Source organism: Anser anser (assembly GCF_964211835.1).
Source record: "Anser anser genome assembly, chromosome: 12".
Classification (NCBI taxonomy): Eukaryota; Metazoa; Chordata; class Aves; order Anseriformes; family Anatidae; genus Anser; species Anser anser.
The window spans coordinates 6,588,256-6,605,296 of record NC_139733.1 but is presented as its reverse complement, the minus strand read 5'-3'; the positions used below and the strand labels follow the sequence as shown (position 1 = coordinate 6,605,296).

The following is a 17,041-nucleotide window of genomic DNA, read 5'->3' as shown; positions in this document are numbered from 1 at the left end:
CCTAATATCACAGTTGTGAAGAAATTGATCATCACAGGCACAGGTCATTGTAGTATTCCACTGGTAGCCTCCTTTTACTGAAGAAAAAAACCCAACAAACTACTTTACCAGGTGTTTCCTGTCTTTACCATCAGTTATTGTTATTTTTTTTCCTTTCTTAAACCAAAGATGCTGAGTTTTCTAAACAGCTTTTGGTGACAGACTTTTCCAAAATCCTTTTGAAAATCAAAATAGGCTTACAACACCTTAGTTCATATGGTTGCCGACCACCTCCAAAAAAAAATAAAAAAAAAAAAATTGGAGCAATAACCTCTCTGGATTGGGGTTCATTTTTTTTATTATTATTTTTTTATTTTTAGTTTCTAAGATTTACTAGCAACTTCTGATGTTTCCAGCACCAAATATAGAAGGAACATAGGGAATAGAAAGAACAGGCTGTGGAAATAGAGACAGATGAATTTTGCATTGGTAATGCTATAGAAACTTGATTAGTTTCTTAATTTCTGAAATGCAGCTGCCAGTGGCACAATTCCAGCAGCTGGGCCAGAATCCAATGGTGAAGTGCCCATCTATGGCACTATGCCAGTGTAGTTGAGAAGGGGAAATATGTTCTTTACCTCTGGGCAAGTCAATACCACAGATTTTTTGCTTAATTTGCCTTTGGGTTTTTGTTTTTGGCAGTGGCTGGAGAAAGGCAATGCTGTGGTTTAGAAAGCTATGCTCTTATGACTGCTGCGCTCTGCTTTCCATGAAAAATCAGCAGAGCTGGACCATTTTCTTACAATTACTTGCTGACTGCAGTCACTGGAAAAAAAAAAAAAAAGAGATTGTATGAATAAAACCCAAAGCCATAGAAAAGATCACTTTACAGACATTAAAAGATGGTAGAAGTGAAATATGCAACTAGAGTAAGAACATCCAAGACTTCAGGTGGCTAGGCATCTTCAGTTCCCACAGGTCCCACTGAAAATCACCAGAGACTGCTGAAAAGCGGAGTTCATGCTCTTTGATGTTAGGTATCCTACTGATGAACATTAATGAAGTGCTTCCAACTCTGTGTAAACAGCAGAGGGAAGCGTGTTCCTCTAGAGGGTGCTGTATGCTACCCACTTAAGGGATGCATAACGTTTGGGGAGGATCCAGTCTCTCCATTGGCTATAGGAAAGCTCAGGTGGGTTCATTCTTAGTTTAAACCACCCTCATAGTGTCTAACCTAGGTGGCATACAGACTTTGGCATCATGGCTTTATTATAGTCGCCATTTGGAAAGAGCAGGACTCAAATGACACAAGAATCGTACAAAAGCTTCCAATAAGGCGATAGCTCTCCTGCAAAAACTGTGCTTTTGATGTGACAATTTCTCGTTGATGGTGCAAATAGTTTGTCTGCAGGCAGGAGCTCTCTTTTTTCTGAAGTAAACTGAGTGCACTCTGGCAGTTATTTTTCTGGCATCATATTAGACAGCTTTTTACTTACTCCTAATGGCAGCATTTGGTTTTTGCTCCGATTCAGGTATGCCTGCACAGCCTCCACAACACAGCTGGATTCTACGTTGTAGTACAGCATCCCCCTTGGGTGGACAGAACAGTTGTAGCCTGCATATGACAATACCAGTTTAAAAATTTTACTGTATTTTGAGGCTGCTTAACAAACTAACACACGCTTACACACTTCACTGTATTATGCAGCCATGTTGCATAATCTTGTTGTGGAACAGTCTAGTGTGTAAGTACTGAAAACAGAATAGGTCCCAAGCATGCTACAGCCTTGTTCTCATACCATGAGAGTTCCACTTCTGTCTAAATAAAAAGATTTTTATTTGAAAATAATCTTTAAGGTGCAATTTTACAGTCTGTCTTTGAGTTGCAGGTCTACAAAAAGCAAAAGGTCTTTTTGTCAGTTATTGTGGTATTTAAAGGTAAGAAAATGCTTTTTTCAAGATATTTATCCTCTATTTTAAGAATAGTTCCTATGCAATTAAATGTGATTATTTCAAATATTTTTAGTTATATTTCATGTGTGTTCTAGTTGGTACAGGGCATGAATAATACATGGTATTAATTGATTAATAAATCTGAAATCTTTGGCTCAGCACTGAACTGCAATAATCATTTAAGTACTATCACCTATACAATATAAAACATTTTTCTCCCTGGTCAGATTTTACTTCAGACCATTATGTACCATCATTGGACAATGGACAGTGTCTATATTGAAAAAATGGATGGAATTTCTTTGTGGAATACTTAGTTTAGTATGAGGTTTAGACTGTTTTTCAATAAGAGGAAGAATTTAAATCATCCTTATATTTCTATAATGTATTTACTTTTCATTCAAACTCTGCTCTTTACAGTGTTAAAAGTGCAGTTTCTAAAATAAGTATTCTTAAGAGAACTGCTTTAAAAAATCTTAGGAATTATCTTTTTTATAAAGGCTAGGTTAAGTAACCGTTTAAAATAGTTTTCTCTAATTTTCCGAGTTAGATTAATTATTTGAATAATGATTCATGAACAGTATATTTACTGTTAAAATAAATAAAACTTACAAATAAAAGAATTTGCAATCAGTGTTGAATACTGTTTTTAATATTTCCAGTGTTTCTCCAGCTTCAAGGATGCTGGATAAGAATCTTAAGAGAGTATCAGGAATAAGCCAAAAAATACTATCAGAGAGTGGTCTGCTTTGTGATATTACAGTCAAGCAACTCTCTAATAGAAATTAGGTATCTTGCAACAATCAATTTGCTAAAAATAGGCAATCCTACTACATTTGCTAACTCCTCTGCTTCATTCTCCCCCCACAACCTAAATAATAAACAAACCCCAGAACTCTGCTTTCTGGCAAAAGTTATGAAAATGGAATATTTAAAGAAAAAAGGCCTTCAAAATATTTTGGTTGGAATTCAAAATACTCCAGAGATTAGGATGATCTCTGCCATCAATCACTCAATTCAATTGAGTATAAACATATTGAAATACTTCAGACTGTCCATAGGCACTGGATTGTATGTGGCAACAGTCAAATATTTCATTCTGAGATCACTTGGTGATGGTGTTGCAGTCAGTAAAGAGGAACGCTAATCAGCACCCTCATTTTAAAAATGTTATCAGCATTTCTTGTGTTTATTTAAAAGAAAAAATAGTGAAGGAGCAGGAGAAGAATGCTCTTAAGAAATCAGTACACTCAACTGCAATTGAAAGAAATAAGAGATTTGCAGCTGGATCTTGTTACTTTGTGGTATTTCTGTAATGATGTTAAATTTGGGAGCAAAGTTGCGTGGACGCTTGGGGCACATGGGGTGTGCAGCTAATGGTTCTCTCTGATTAACCAAATTAAGGAGACATTTGGTAAGAAACAAGTAACAAAATGATATAAAACATTTGCAGTCTTCTTAGCAGTTCAGTTCTTTCCAGGTTGGGATTTCTCTTAACTGAGATGCTGGTTTGTGTATTTGAATCTAACCCTCAGAATGTGTTGAGTCTGGGAAGAGAATACAAAGCCTCTGTCCTCTTCCTCATCTCTTGTTGCATCATGGTGCACAAGGTAATTGTGAGGATGTCAAAAGAAAGTCCATAATCAGAGTGAATTGCAGGCTTAGAAGACTGAAATTAGAGTTTGGAAATCAGACACTTTTTAAAAACCCACAAAGCCTGCATCTGATGCCAGCATCTGGACTTGGTTCGCTGCCTTTCCAAAACCAGGCGCACACAGCTGCTATCTCAAAGGAGCATCAAGCCCCTCATTACCTCAGGTAGCACTTTGCAGAGAAGAAGGATTTGGGCTAATGTTAATTTCTTTTTTAAGGGACATGCACCCTAATCTATAACAGTGCACTCATGATTATAGAAGCAGGGAAGTACAACAGTACAGGTGGTTGCTAGTTTTGGAATCGTGCCAGAACAGTTAAGATATCTCCTAAATTTGGGGTTAAGGAGTTCAGGAAAGTAAACCAGTCTCATAACAAACATTTTTTCAGTCAGCAAAAGCAGTCAGAGAGTGGAAGTGTTCTTCCTGCAAGTCTCAGAAGGAGCCTCACTGTGCCTTGCTCCATCCAGCACCTGACTTTCAACATTGGCTGGCAACACAGAAACATACTACTAGTGTGGCTCCTGTATTGAGGAAGGTCCTGTTCCATTTTATCAGGGTGGTACTTGGCTAAGTCATGCCTGGGTAAATTAGCATTTAAATGTGTAAAGTAATCTGAGCTATAGTGTTGGTCTCCAAAGACAGCAGTGAATAAACAAAACTTCAAGTATTTAGGTCCTTCTCCCCCTCAGCTCACCATTCTCATAATGAATATGCTGTATTCATCCCCTCTGTAAGTAACATTAGCAGAAGGTAGGAGAGAGACTGCCTAGCAACCCACAGAAATCCCAAAAAGAGGTAGAAAGGAAGTGATTTTCATGTAATTATTCACTTCTACAAAAGCTGTTGTCAGGTAGACACTAGAAACATAGCTGTTTTATTATTCGCCTAACCTACTTTTAATCTTTTGAGAATCACTACCATTAAAGAGAAGGAAAAAAGAGCTTAATTCAGCCATTTTCTGCCTGGCCGTTTAAGTTGTGTTTTCCTGCACTAATGAAGGCAGTGCTTTCAGAAACTGCCTTGTTTAAAAAACTCTGGGTAGTAAACTTCAGAAACAAACTAAGTCCAGTATCCAAAACTCAACATTTTTTTCCTGCTTCTCCACAATACATTGTTCATATTTTGTTTTGGTTTAGTTTCCCATTTAATGACATTTCCCATTTAGTTGAAAGAGTAACAGGATAATTTTTTTTTTTCCTTTTTCTTTTTTTTTTCTCCCTCAAGAAGGCATTTGGGGATAGGGGGCAGGGGCTAAAGAGCTAGCTTACTTGGATAATAGCTGGTGCCAACATGCTTGGATCCCGCAGGTTTTTTACTTTACTTTGTGACCCTTGGGTTTAATAAGTTTAATTTTATGAAATAGCTTTTTGCTTAATTTCTATTTGAGTGTGTCTTTTTTAATTAACTCTGTTGGAAAAAAAAAAAACACTTTTTTTTTTAACTAAGCACATACTAAGATCAGAGTAAGATCAGAAAATTAGCCTTTTTTGCGATTTTATATTCAGGCAGGAGAAATTATGCAGTTACAATTAACTGTGTTGATTTTGCAGTAAAGTAAAAATGATAAAGTTTGTTCTTTGATTTTCTCTGTAGGCTTCACAGGAATAAGGTACATTATCAGCATACTGCTAGTGAGGAAAGAGCAGAATACATACAAAGAATGAATTTATTCACTTTGAGTGTCTCTTAAGTGTTTGGGTTGTTTTTTGGAGTAGAACAGTACTTTGAACCGAAATATGTATTCATTTTGCACATTTGCATGGCACAGACTTTCAAATGATTTTTGTGTGTTAGCTGCTATTGAATAAAAAAATCTCAGCTGATTATGAAAGAGTGACTTGGAGAATAAATGCAAATTGGTAAATTCTTTCTTATGCCTTTAAACAGAGATTTCAGCTGATGGCAATGAAATTATTTGCACTCTGCAAGGGAATTTTAAGCCCACTGTATGTTCTTGCTCAGTCTGGCCATCAGGGCAGATACAGGTGCTTTGGCCTCATTTATTCTCCATCCATTTGACAAAGTGTTCTGCATTGAAACTGAAAACATGCAAAATGGATCGGCCTTATTTTTTGTGAGGTGTTGTGAATGTATGACATTCTTCATATTGGTTAGCATACGAGGAACATAGGAATTGTCTTTGGAAAAAAAAAAAGAAGAAAAAAATAAAAAAGAAAAACCACCCATATACCTGTTACTTTCCTTCCAGTGTATACATATCCAGTCTTCATAGAGCAGTCTGCTTATCATCCTGGTGCTCTCTGCTGCTATTGCCAACTATGCTACACCATGCCCAGCATAACAGTTTATGATATAGTTAAATGTTCTTCCTAATGAGAAAGACGCAAAAAATTGCTTTGATTGGAATCAGATCAAAGGTGAAATGCTCAGTCCTCCACTACTGCCTTTTTAATCATTTTTCTGAGAAGATATATATATATATATAAATATATATATATATATATAAGTGTAGCATATAGCAGAGGAATGTAATAAATAGTTGTTTTGGAAACACTCTGGGAATGATTCTTATAGTTGCATGCTAGCATACACTGAGCAGGCACACTGGTGTAGTAGCATACTTCTTAGATTCCTCGTGTCTTAAAAATCCACCTAAGTGATAATAGTGTCAATTTTTAAGGGACATGGGATACAAGTCTAGAAAAATTAGTCTTGTAAATGTTTTTGTGTTAGACATGTAGTTAATGCCTTCAGCTCTGAGAGATGTACTCTTTAAATGTAGGTGCTACTTCGAGATTAAGGCCTGTCATCTCTACATCTATAGCACACCAAACACCACGCTGGCTTCACTGACTCTTGGGCTGTTCAGATGTAAACCACTCACCTCAGGCTCATGGAACACATGCAGTAAAAGCCAACCTGAAGATGCTAAGCCTTGAGGTTTGGTACGGGTAGAGATGTTCTGTAGGTGATGTTATTTTTGACATTTTCCTCATACTCTCCACACATTGTGTGAGACACTGACATATGAACATTAAACCTTTCAAGGTGTGTGGGACATAAACTCTGGCAATGCTTCTTTTTCAGTTTGCATTGCAACAAGTTGTTTTATTCAGGCATTCTCACTGTTACAAAAATCTATGGCTGTTTGATGCTTTTAGCTTAAACTTTTATTTATTATATCCTGACAGTATAGGCTTTTTTTTTCTTTTTTTGTAAAATCCTTATTTGAAACCAAAGCTCTTTAAAATACAAATACTGCTGAGATTCATCAAAAGTGATGAATAATTGAAATTTAAAGAACTATGAAGTGATTGCTCATTCTCTGATAACAAAATGGGAAATAAATGACTATCAACGTTTGGAACATCATGTTTTAAGAGAGTGAGTGCAGCATTTAACTGGCCTGAAGGATCTTCCGTATTCTCAGATGGAGTGCTTGCTTATGGAATCGTCAGTAACCAAAGTAACTCAAAGAATGCAGCTAAGCATTCTTTGAGTTTTGCAGCTGAAGTGAGTAATCAATCTCACTGATAAGAATTTTTTATTATTTTTTTTAAATACATGTTTATGAAACTACACTACTGGGATACGTGTTTCAACCAGTACTCAAATTCCAATGTGAAATTAATTCCCTTGATTTTGATAGAAATAAGGAAGCAAATGAAGTGTGTGGACAAATAATAGCAGCCCTTATATGTTTACAATTTCTATCAGAGCTGTTAACTGTCGACTATGGGAAAGATCATGGAAAGACAGATAAACAATGTACACATTTTGCTTAATGTAAGGATCCTTATAATGCTTGGTCATTGTTCCTTTTATGTATGGAGAAATAGATCACATAGATGTTGCAGTTCTTTTAGACCCCCCATTACTTTTAAATCTATCCAAGCTGTCTTCTGAAACTGGAAGTATCGTGGTGATATGGTACCATTAGGACATCTGTGAAACTTAGCTTAAAATGTTGCAAAAAGAGGAAGCATGTGTCTTTCCTTAGGTACAAATCTCTGAAACTGTAATACACAGGCACCTAAAGCCTACGTATAAGCCCAGAGTAGTACCAAGAACCCATAGCTACTCCCTGAGTATCTTTGTTGATCCTGTGCGTGCAGAATAGTAACGCCGGGAGGAAATCATCGTGACATCCTCTCCTGTGGCAGGACAGATGCAGCTCTTCAGTCAGAGCCACTTGTAATGACATTGGTAATATTTTCCTGTTTGATACATAGCTGGGAGCCTTATGGTCTAATGGCTTCATTCATTCCTGCTGCAGTGCTTTGTGAGTAATTGTATACTACATCATCCAGATACTGCCTGATCTTTTGAGCTTCTCTGGTTTTGTGTGGGTGTGAATTTCATCATATCTTTAAGACCATGTAGGGTCTTTCATACTTAATGTCACACTGACAATAGCACTAGCGTTACACAATGGCTATTCTTATCAGCTAACTTAAAGAAGTAGAGAAAAAAATCACAGCAGGTATGAGAATAAACAACTAAAAGGCTGCTGTTACCATATACAGGGTGCTTGTGTGTACAGACATATACAACCGACTACAATGGACTGAGCAGAGAAACATACATCTGAACAGGGAATAAGAATGGGAATGTTTCAGGTGATGTAATGCTGTGCTGGGACGTTTCTAAACAATCGTATTCTTTTGGTTGCTTTTCCCATTTTTACTATTATTTGAGCCACAGAATGAAAAATTAAACCATAAATTAGTGTTTATCCCAAGAGCTTGTCAGCCCAGCCTGCAGACAGAGGCAAACAGAGACGAGGCTGACCGGGTCCTGCCTTCCTCCAGGACACAGGCACTGAGGGGTGAGATGCTGGGCTGTGGATTTGTGTGCTTAACCTGCCCTGAACATGATTTCCAAGTATCACATTTTTAACAAACCCCTCCCACTTCTCAAAATATCCTCAGCGTGTCTTTTAGGTGTCTTACATTTTTGCTGTAGACTAATATGCAAATTAAGAGCCACGCACAACAAGACAGAATAGTGAAATTTCATGGGTATCTACCTAGCTGAGGTGTAAAATGAAGCTTTTCAGGTGAACACATGCTTTTTTTTTTTTTTTTTTTAAACTGGCTATCTTTTAGGAGGACCAGACTGAAAATAATTACTTGATTTTTCTGTATTCCCCAGATGTGAAACAATTTTCCACCATTTCAGTTACATTCAGCTGTTTGTCACGACACTGTGGAAGTGCTAGCTAAAGTCAGTTTATCCTGGAAGCCTCCTGAGAGCAGGCTTGTGGCTGCTGAAGGAATCCCCATGAATTCCGATCTCTGAAGTTTCCCTTTCCCAGCATAGGCAACATGTCAGAACATTTGTGAAAGGATTTATTTAAGTGATTTATGGATATAGTATCACCTGGAAACTTTATAGCAGCAACACAAGAATCTAATTCTCCAGAGCAGTATTCTGTTGTCTTCACCACAGCACGTCCTTTTCCTTCTTTATCCTTCTTCATTCATTACATATGCTACGATTATGACAATAAAAGAGGCAAGGGATTGTCTAGACAAAAGGATCCTCTATTTGACTAGCTTGATTCATCTTCTTGGGCAGAATATAGAGTAGTATTGCAGTCGTGTATGTGAAGATTGAGTCCTAGACCTACACACAAGAAGGCCAAATTAAGGTTACATAGGCATATTAATTTCTGGGTATTGCTGGCTTTTGAGAGCTGGACTTTGCAAAATAGCATTTTCCATTTTTAGTTTAAAAAATTTATTCTGTTTAGTGGAATTGTGTTTGTCCCTGTGTAAGTTAGTAATCAGCAGGACACAGCTGAGACCACTGCTTGTGCTGTGAATCAGGAAAGCTGCGGTATAAAGTCTGATAAAGCCTCAAAATGGGGAACAGGGCACAGACAGCTCTGCTGTTCCCCTTCCTGGTTAGAAAACGGAAAGAGACTTGCCTCTTCTCACCATCATGCCTAGGGAAAGCAGGTAGTGCCATAGAGTTGAGGCTTCTTTATGTCACCTTCTCCCTTTGGGATAAAAGCTTCATCACATGGGCTCATTGGACAGCCTCTTCTTCCCAACCAGCAGGCAGCGAGAATTATTTCTGCACAGGAGTCAGAGCAATAGCTGTGCTGCTGTATTCTGAACTGGTGTTTGTGTTCTTCTGGTTTGCCCATACTAATGTTAAAGCGGTGCTGGGCTTAGCATGTTCGGGGATCGGCTGTAACATGGAGGCAGACTGTGAGCACAGCAGGTATAAAGGTTCTGCCCTTTGACGTTTAGATTTTTTTTTTTAATATTGTTATAATAAACGAAGGTTTTGTGCTTTAATTTTAATCTTGTTTTGGAATGGAAATTTTTAAAATATGAGGTAAAGGAAAGTAAAGAAAAAAAATCCATCTTTAAAGTAGGAGGTAGTGGAAGACTATAAAACGTTTTCAGCCCCCAAATTTATGAATGCATAGTATTGAATTGACTTAAATACCACTAACCAAAGGATTTTCAAGATACAGAGTTTATAAAGCATGAACAGGATGTTCCCTGGTACAGGTTCTTTCCTCTGGAATTTACTCATGCCAGAAACACATCAAGCCCAGTCACATTTCAGAAAAAACATACTCCTTTTGTCCCAGCCTTTCACCAGCTGCTGGCTCCAGAATCCTTGCTTTGCAGTTTACTGGCAGTGTTTTCTTTGTCTCTGTCCTTCAGAATTTCATTGTTCTGCAGAATCCTGCTCCATTCATTCCATGTACTTGGAAAATGTTGCAACTTTTAGTCTAAGCCAGATATTGCAAAATTACCCAGCTAATGCAGTACGATTGGCCACTCTCAGAAATATTTTATAATGCTTTTGTTGCCATAAGCCAGATGGATGTTGACTGGATTTGTGAGCTGTATCTACAAGGGGCCATCTCTACCCAGTAAAAGTTTTCATGAGAATAAATTTCCCCAAGGAACAGTTTAAGAATGACTAAGACTGGGTGTGACTAAGACTACTAACAAACAATTTGTGTATGTCAACAAAATCTTCAACTCCTAATGAGAGATGAAGTCTAACGCAAAATTTGTTAAATGGTCATGAGCTGTTGGGGCAAAAAAGTAAAGAAGTGATCTGTAATATCAGCTGCTTGCCTTTCAAATTTTGACATGTTCAGGCTTGTGACAAAATAGAAGAGTTGGTCCATCTCATACTTTTCTAACTGTCAAAAACCTACCTGTGATTTCTAAATTAATTTCCTGATTTGCTTCCTCTTTGATCAATTGTAGATATTTTTGCCATTTCAGAAACCCAAAATTGAAATATTAATGGTCATCACAAATAGTGTCACTGGTACTCTAAGACTATAAGCCAAACAAAGCTACACTAATTCTATTGTTCCATACAGTAAATAAAATTGCTTCCTCCTTGCATTTTAAGGATTAGCCATAAGTTCTGGTGAAATTTCTAGGTTGTTGTCATACAGTGCAACAAAACCAAAGGGCTTTCCAGTCTGATTCAACTTTTATAAATATCTGAACCCTTGCTTACAGAATATGTTTTTGTTTGAAGTATTTGCTGCTGTTTTTATGTTGATTCTCAGTCAGATGTCACTGTCCTTAGTGGAGATTGTTTTCTTTGAAGGAAATGATACCACTTAAGGCCAGATTTTCATCTTTTTTTCTAACTAGGTGTGCAGGATCTCCAGAAGGATGTGCTCTCTGCTCCTCTTCTCAAGCAGCTCTGGAGTTTCTCACTTCAGAATACAATTCCTCTTTGCCCCCATTTCCACTAGTACTTACTGTCCCAGGAATAATAAGACTTTGTGGAGCTGGCCTGTGCCAACAGGAAAGGCTAATGCTCATCTAAGTGCCATACAGTGCACTACAACAATACGGTGTGTAAAAACTGAAACGGAAGGAAACAGCAGATTCTACGTCTGCTGATCCAGTTTCCTAGCTTTTGTTTGTGCTTAAGAAGACCGTGCATTTTCAGTTGACCTATGCTACTTACAGCTTTTTGGGAGCTTCCAATCTTGTTAAAAAGCCTGTCTGTCAAAAGGCTTTCTCTGTGCAGTTTTTCCCTTACCAAGTGGTGAAACTTTGAGATGTAATCAGCTGTATCTTATTCAGTATGACAGCAATGAAACCATTTAAGCCACTGATGCAAATCAAATCTGATGTTAATGTTATTCCTAAACAGAAACACCCTCAATCGCTCCAGAAACCAAGGACTCACTTGATCACATGTTAAACAAACACATCCCCTTCATACGTTTATGAGTATTGCATTACTATTAGTACAGTCATGAAATCATTACCTGAGTGGAATTTTATTTTCTTGCTGTCTCAGACTCAAAGTAGCAATTGGCTACTCTGTAGCTATTTTTTGTATATTTCTATTATATATATATATATGTATTATTATATTTTATTATATTATATATCATATATTATTATATATTATATTATCTAATATTATATATATATATTATATAATATATTATATATATTTCTATGTATCTGGTTATCAGCCAGCCAATGTTTTGTTACTTCTCTGAAAAGCACTTTGGTTGCTCTTCTTTAAAAAACAACTTACAGAGCTCAATTATCCCAGGAAACCAGGAGGTGAAATTTATTGGATTGGAAATAGCGCGGCTGTGTAGATGTGGCTTCTTCACATCACTCTCATGATGAAATCAAGAGTTAAAAGATATTCACCTCCAGTAGTAACACACACATTTTAGTGGAACGCTTGATGAAATAAACTGTTTCACTGGGTTGTTTTTGAAACTAAAAAAGTTACGTTATATTAATTTTTTGCGGTTGTTGTGAGGATTATAATTGTACTGTGTCAGTTTGTGCTTTTTTTCCTTCTCTTTTTCTGATTTACGATTTAGTATTTTTATCAGTTTGGGATATAAATGTTGCCACACTGATAATTATAAATTTATTTACTTGATGAGCTCTACAGAACTTTTATGCTTTAACTGTACAATGACTGGAAGAACTATGTCCTGCTGCTTAACTGTGGCCATTAATTATCGAAAAAAAAACAACATCCAAACAAACAACAACAAAAAAAGCACCTTTCCCTGGATAAGTTGTCTTCTCTTTCCCCAGCTCATCTTAATTTGTATATTATCTATAAATGGTATATTTTCTCTTTAAAGTGTTCTTTCATGGTAAATTTTTATATCTGAATAAAAAACGATTGAGTGAGAATGAGATAAATGCAGCTGACTCTATTTAGCTGGCAATTACTAACACCTTATAGTGTTAACAGAACCATTGGAGGTTTTTACTTGGTGAGGTTCTTCTCTAGAAAGTCTGTTTCTTTCTGCCTTAGGTTGGTTTGACCACGTAAAGACAATCTGAGATGTTTCTTGTTTATACCTTTAGGAAGGAGAGGGGAATTTAACTCACAGCATATATTGTTTTTCAGGTTGTGACTTACAAAAGGGTTGCAAGGTGCTATTGCCCTGTATAGTGGCCTCTGCAAATTTGTGGTCATTATACAAGTAACTATGATTCCTTATTGAGCTCTTTTAACCACTCCATTTCTTTTCCTCAGGTGTGGGTTGATGCTGGTACACAGATATTTTTCTCTTATGCAATCTGCTTGGGGTGCTTGACAGCTCTGGGAAGTTACAACAACTATAATAACAACTGCTACAGGTAATATCTTCTACACATTACTTTTACGCTTAGTTTCAGTGATGGAGATGTCCACATAGCTTCACTCTGAAGTATTTCCCTTTTCTTTCAGCCACTTGCATGAGGAATCATAAGCACAGGCACATGTTTTCATAGAACAGAGACCTGTAATGCTTTCTTTATATTTTTTTCAGAAGAACTCTTTTCTAAATTATGGTGGTTTTACCCCTTTGATCACATCTGACCCTTGTGCAGCCATAAGTCACTCAGTACACACACATAGACAATAGCATGTATAATATATTGAATTCCATACATTGTATGTATGCTGTATTTGATTGTATAATGTATATCGGCTTTAAAAAAAAAAAAAGTCCTATGAAAAATCGTTATCAAAACTCACCTGAGTTTGGACTGTGTTTTGAATGTCACTTTTTCCATAGTTTACTGGCTCCTAGCTAGGGCACAGTAGAAAATGATAGCATGTCTTTTCTAGTCTTTATAGAAATCAATAAGGAAATTGCTAATGACTTCAGCAGGTTTTAATCTTTTCTGAATCAGTCAAAAAGATATGACTCTCACACAAAGTCTCCATTCGATTTTACTGGCATGGGCAGGAAAATGAACACTACTTTTTTCTTCTGGCATTTGTAGTTATTTAATTAGCTTCCTTACTGTTAACAGCCTCTAATACAAGACAGTACATGATAGTTTGAATGTACTGACTCCATTATGATAGACAGAGAACTAAATTTTCATTTTTCTATAAAGGAAATAGTAATTTAGCCCAAAAGCCAAAGCAAATGGGGGGGGGGGGGGGGGCAGTTAGGGCAACAAGTGCAGGGATTTAAATTCTAGTTATAATTTTACCTGGAGAGTTTAGGAGCCAGTTTTAGAAAATGTCTTCACTATCTCATTATCTTAGCAACAATTAGCTCTTCTGCCAGAGAAACACCAAACAGTTGAATCCTGCAGAGAAAGAGGGAGCTGGGAGACTGGAAACCACAGGCACAAATGTATCGACCAGCTGAATGTCTGCAAAACTATCCAGGAGCAATTAAGGGTACTCTGCTATCTAATCACGCAAAGTAACTCAGCAGCAGCACAAGTTATTCTTTTACATGGCTATGAGTGCCAAAATTCCAAATGTCTTGCTGCATTAAGTAGTGGAAATCCCATACAGTATTCCAACAATATTGATTGACATTATTTTCAGAATAATGATAAAGCTCCAACAGAGGGTAGTGAACACCCCTGCGGAACAGTGGGCAATGAGAGTTTTCCCTAATTAGTGTAAGCGATGCTGATCTACTTAAGGCTACTCCTTTTCTTTGTTATTTAATTTTATTTTTATTTCTCTCCAGTTGCATCTTGTCTAAAAAACTACTCTGTCGCTTCCTCAAGGACTGCAGTAGTCTTTTTGCAATGGTTTTGTAACTTATTACAAAATGCAGGAGTTTTGATGTGTGACCGGGGAGAACTTAGACAATTTTTCTTCTTTTCCTCTGACCCTGACAGTATAGCTTGGCATCTCTGTAAAATGGATCAGCAGCTCACTTTTAAAGCTCCTGAACAAGATGCTGCAACCAAATATTTTTTTTCTGAATCCAGGCTTCACAGTTCCTTTAACAAAGTGTTTTCACAAAAATTCCTGGATAGAACAGATTTTATGGTGTCACAAAGTAAGATTCTTCATAAAACTGAGGAAACAAGTGGGACAGAAGCTAACTGCAGAAAGCAGCTGAGTTAAACAGGGGTGTTAACAGAGCAAGACGTACAAAACAGCTATGCAGCCTTTTCTCTACAGTGGAAAGTGGAATTAAACTTACATTCTAACTACCACTTAAAAAAAAAAAAAAGAAAAAGAAAAAAGGAATTGTCTGGTTGTAACATGCGCTTCCACTCTTTTTGCACTCTATGAGATTTTTTTTTTTTTCCTAAGGGTAAGTTTTAGAAGAAAATAATGACGTGATGTATTTTAGTGGGAAAAGGGGGGGGGGGGGTTCTCATTAGCAACTTGATCTAGGTCACTAATATTATAAGTTAATTGCAAACAAGTCACTGAACTTCTTTAAATAGGAAATTAAGTTATATTGTTTCTACTAATCTTTCTTTGTAATGCTTTAAGACAGTGAGAAAATTACATGAGGTCAAATCCGCCCTGGATTTACAACAGTTTATATCAACAGTGCCTCTTTTATGAAAAGACGAAAACAGTCAGTAAAGTCCACTGGCAATGTTTTCCATATATAAATAAAAAGAGGTGTACTTACGTTTCCTCTAATTTTTAGCAAACTAAGAAATCTTAATCCATTTAGACCTTAAGGGAAGAATTCTGTAACTTCCAACTCCCTCAGTAGACAGAAGAGGAAAATATTCTTGTTCCTGCTTCATGTTCTCTGTATTTGCAGAACTAATCCAGCTCCCTGCTGGACAGTGGTCAGTTCCCCATCAGGGGAAACACTGATTTCACAGCACCACTCCTTGCACCTCAGGAAGACAGTTTTTACATATGAGCTCTTGTACAAGTCAGGGGGCATCTGCCTCGCTTCTGCTGCGTTGCAGAAGACAAATGAATAATTTCACATGCTGTCAACAAATGGACAAAATTTGGAAAAAAAATTATATATATATATGGCCTTGATCAAGCTTCCAGTCTAAGAAGAAAAGAGGAATGGGAATTGGCCGTCAGGGAATCTATAAAGGCAAGGAAGTGACTGGAAGGATGCAAAGGGCTCTGTAGGGTCGCTCTTTCAGAGAAGCTCCTTAAGGAAGGCAGAATGAATTTCCAGCATTATCCAGGCTGTCAGGCAGGGAGAGGATAAATTGAATTATGCCTTGAATTATTCAGGTGATTGTCAAGACATTCATTTGGAAGAATGTGAAGTTTTCATAAAAATTTGAAGATTTCCCTTCATTTGAAATGCACTTGGGCTTCAGTCAGGCTCTGATGTCTTCCTACCAAGGATACTTATAAAAAATTGATGGAAAAGCAGATATACTTCATGTTTTCCTTCCAGTGTTTCCTGAGCACTTGCTTTCAAAAATTCATTGGTCTCTCAATCAAAGAATCCAAACTCTCTCTGTTTTCCTTCCCATAGCAGGGGGGGGAAAAAAAAAAGAAGAAAAAAAAAAAGAAACAAGACTGAAAAAAGACTGAACTGCAGGTTACTGCACGCACTTCATTCTATTTGAGGAAGAAGCAGGAAGGAAGGGAGGGGATAGTCCGGTTCCTGCGAAGATAGTCCATATTGGGATGGAAATTCAAGGCTATATTTTTATTAGGAGGCTATATTTTTATTAGGATGGGAAACACTATTACATTCCCAGAGAACAAAGTATTTGGTCTGTGACTGTCCAGCTGGGGAACAAAATGGTGGAGCTGTGGCTGTGTTTTGTTAATAGATACCTCACTAACTGGAGATGATAAAAATCCCATAAGGTTCACTTTTGCCCATTTCCCTTGAGAAACGTGTGCCTACCTGTAACTATTTTGTTCCAAATCAACCTCGTGGCACTGTGGATCATGTGCCTTCCCTGTGAGTGCAGAAATGGCTGTGGTCCTCTTGTTCCTCTCAGAGATGATCTAGTTACCCAGGATTGTCCAGCTTAAACCACCTGGGCCTTGCTTCCCCCACGAGGAAGCAGCAGCAGCCACCAGGTGCTCTAAAGATGTACAGGGAGCAACATGTCTCCAACTCAGCCTTTTTTCTCATAGGCAGGAACCAGCAGCTCTCAGATATCCTGTACTGCACCACTCACCAGAAAAATATTGTGGTGGTTGGACTGCATTTAAAGCCTGGGAGTTATCTAAAATATTATTTGGAGAAAACTGGCTGTTCCAAATAGAAGCATCACACAAATGCTGAGCAGCTAGATCCA

The 17,041-nt window shown here is 37.3% G+C and overlaps 1 protein-coding gene across 6 annotated transcripts in view; it reads left to right on the top strand.

Moving 5' to 3' along the window:
* The window catches only part of SLC6A11 (solute carrier family 6 member 11), a 156,208-nt gene that overhangs the window by 61,171 nt on the left and 77,996 nt on the right, over positions 1–17,041 (top strand). For all 6 annotated transcript variants that reach the window (XR_014571752.1, XM_083796547.1, XM_083796551.1 and 3 more), the window contains one exon: positions 13,077–13,180. Coding sequence is in view for 5 of the 6 variants with exons in the window: in XM_083796547.1 (XP_083652673.1) it covers positions 13,077–13,180 (104 nt within the window). In the remaining variant the exon portion in view is untranslated. The remainder of the gene's footprint in view (positions 1–13,076; positions 13,181–17,041) is intronic.